At 41.3% G+C, this 2,974-nt stretch overlaps 1 protein-coding gene across 1 annotated transcript in view; it reads left to right on the top strand.

Moving 5' to 3' along the window:
• The window catches only part of LOC103521517, a gene marked incomplete at both ends in the record, with an annotated part of 12,320 nt that extends 9,376 nt beyond the window's left edge, over window positions 1–2,944 (top strand). The window contains one exon of the mRNA XM_008486627.2: window positions 2,793–2,944. Within this exon, the coding sequence (XP_008484849.2) occupies window positions 2,793–2,944 (152 nt within the window). The remainder of the gene's footprint in view (window positions 1–2,792) is intronic.
• Between the last annotated feature and the right edge of the window lie 30 nt (window positions 2,945–2,974).

Below are 2,974 nucleotides of genomic sequence, written 5' to 3'. Positions count from 1 at the left end.
GGTGATAAAGTTCACCTCGACTGGTACCCATATGCCCGGTCTGATCCCCTAGTTGTCATCATTTATGCCTCCCGTGAACATCTAAACGACAGTCGTCGAGTTCCACCTGTCGTCATTGTTATGATCCCCGTGTAAACCATGGGTGTCAGTGGTGAACCTGAACGATGCGAGCCGGTGCGTTCGAAAAGATTGATCCGCACATCCGACTCCGGTACAAAAGTAAACTCACTTTATCTGCAGCTAAAGAAAGAAAACACAAAATAAGGCGACAAGACGTACGGAAGGGGACGAGGTCACCCATGACCACTGACTGTACCCTCTTTTTGACTTTTTGTTGGTTCGAACAAAAGAAAGAAAAAAAAAAAATGCCGGAAAAACTCACCGTCCAAGAGGAACCTTCTCGAGAAAAAGAATATAAGAAGATTCTAAAGTTTTCCCCATCAGACATTCACACCGCGATACTCGCATTGGAAATATAGGGATACTTCTCTTAAGGAATTAGATTGACGTCTATGTACCATTCTATGAAGCAACAATCAAGCAACCCCCACTTAATTACACCTATCACTTTTTGAATTTAATCTACTAGGGTTTCCCGTTCCATTTGGATCTGGGAACTGTTTACCTCACACTGACTTCCGTACACTACCACATAGATTTTGCCGGAGTCGATAGCAAGATGATATTCACGTAACCAGTCAAGATAACCGTTGAAAATAGTCGTCTATTCCTAAGCAGAGCCCTATGTTGCCCTGCTACTTCTGGAGTTCGTGAATGTCCAAGGCAGATAGTTTGAATAATTTTTTTTTCTTTTAGGTTCGAGTGCAGTAGTCATCTCGATTCTTAGAACCAAAAAAAGCTAATTTCATTCGGATCGGGGGAAAAAGACATATTCGCGTTGAAGTTGTTTTTGTTGTTTAGCGGTTAAGAACACACCATTTCTTCTCCAGAAGTTTTGTGAAACGTACTAATAGTGTTGTGAAATATGCTCACGGAGGAAAACGGGTTAGTTAAAAGTATAAAGTTATTAGAAAAATGGTGAAACCATTACGACGGTGACAGCGATGAGCTAACATTGACCATCGCTGAGCTAGACAGGAGTGTCTCCGACACCACGTGGAGCTTAGCTCGGCTTGTCTCGGTTCGTGTCTCGGACTTTTTTAGGAGCCGGGCGGCCCTTAGTTGGCCTGGAGGACCACGTTCTAGAGAGAGGAAGGAGAAGAGAGAGAGAAGATTTTGAGTAGTATCCAGATAAACCGCCCCGGCTCCAAAGCGGACAACGAAACCAGCAAGCGAACAAAGCTCACTGTGTCGAGCACAAATAGAGAGGATATAAAGGAAAATTAGAACCTGGTTCACCGTCGTAATGGTCACATTTTTCAATAACTTTATACTGTTTAACTAACGTTTTCTTCCGGTGAATCATTACAACAGCCGCTGCCATAGGCCACGAGGCCCTGCCTGTAGAGAAATCGACTTTTTGGCCCTCGTTGCCCTTTTTTTCTTACTTAATGGGCAGGTTGCTAAATCCCAATCGCAAATGCTAAGAATAGACAATAGGTAAGTACTTAATTCAGCAGACAGCGGTAAGCCTATGCCACAAACTTTTTTAGACAGCGTCAGTAATGCGAGCCCAAGCCTGGAATGAGTCCTTTTTCAGGTAAATTTTGTCCAATGTATTTAAGACAGTGTGTTTCTACCTGGTACTCGTGTGTTGCGAAACTCTTTTGTTGTTATTGTTCAAAATATGTCCTTTATGTATTAACACTTGCCTTAGTCTATGTTGGTTACAAGTTCGCATTTTGCCTTTGCTGTGATGTGATCCTAGCACAGGAGGCTCTCAACGAAGCTGAGCCTAGCCTATAGTGCTGATATACCAAGCTCCAGTGAACCAACCCCTAGTCAGTGCTGAGCAGGCAGAGACAACCTCCTAGAGTAGAATCACCTTCTTTCGGAGCAGTCAGCACCTCACGACTTGAATGATGGTACCTTTGTGTTGTATATTTTTCCTTTGTTTAATTTTGCTTTTCCTTTGTGTGATTTTTTTCCTTATTATGATTTCTTTTTATTTCCTTTTTTTTCTTTTTTTTTTGTGCTGCTGTAATATTTCGCCTATTTTCTTTCGTTCCTTATTTTGTTTTCTCTTTTCCCATGTCTGCTTGATTTTGTTTTTCCTTCCGTGTTATGTCTTTTTCCCCCTTCTGTTAAAGTTGCGTTTCCATTTGGTGTTAATTGGTTTTTCCTTTGTTACCTATTCTTCCTTGTATCATTTGTTTTTTTTGCTTTGTGTTTTCCTACATATGATTTTTGTGCTCTCTCCTTTTCCTTGTGTGTTTTCTGTGTTACCTCAGGTTACCTTGTCCTTATTTAATGTAAAAGATATTTTTCTCATATTGATTGATGCCTTTTTCCCCTCCAAACTGGCATGCAATGACGGTTTATATGTTTCAATGTTTTATTAGGTTATTCTTGTCTCAATATTTACGCGACGGACTAAAAATGGATTTTTGTCCCCGTGATGATGAAACAATTTGGCAAGACGAGACAAAGAGAAAATGTACGTGCACCTAGTAATAGGTGTAGGGAGTTGGGATATTACTCATTGACTGAGTAGATTCGTAGAAGCTTAACCCATTCTTTAGGACTGTTTACCCTTACACCTAAGCATCAAGGTTGGCTTTTTGTGTATGATTGACCGAGTAGTCCACTGAACAGAGATATTGTTATAACTCACTCACTCTTTACACACCCCGAGCTGTGGAGAGAGCCTAACTTTGCCGTTCTGATTTCAGGTGAACCGTTCTATTACACGATGAAGAACAAGAGCAAGTCCTCCCTATTACCAACTCCCAGCACGAACAATACTCTGAGCGCCAACAAAAGCGAAACAGAAGTCCGATGTCCTGAGTACTACAACAGGTACGTTTCATTGATCGTAGTCCAGGTAGGTACCCTCAAAAGAGCCAATATTATT

This window comes from Diaphorina citri, unplaced genomic scaffold, assembly GCF_000475195.1.
Source record: "Diaphorina citri unplaced genomic scaffold, Diaci psyllid genome assembly version 1.1 scaffold5374, whole genome shotgun sequence".
In the NCBI taxonomy this organism is placed as follows: Eukaryota; Metazoa; Arthropoda; class Insecta; order Hemiptera; family Psyllidae; genus Diaphorina; species Diaphorina citri.
Note: the sequence above shows the minus strand (reverse complement) of the source record. Positions and strands in the feature narration are given on the sequence as shown.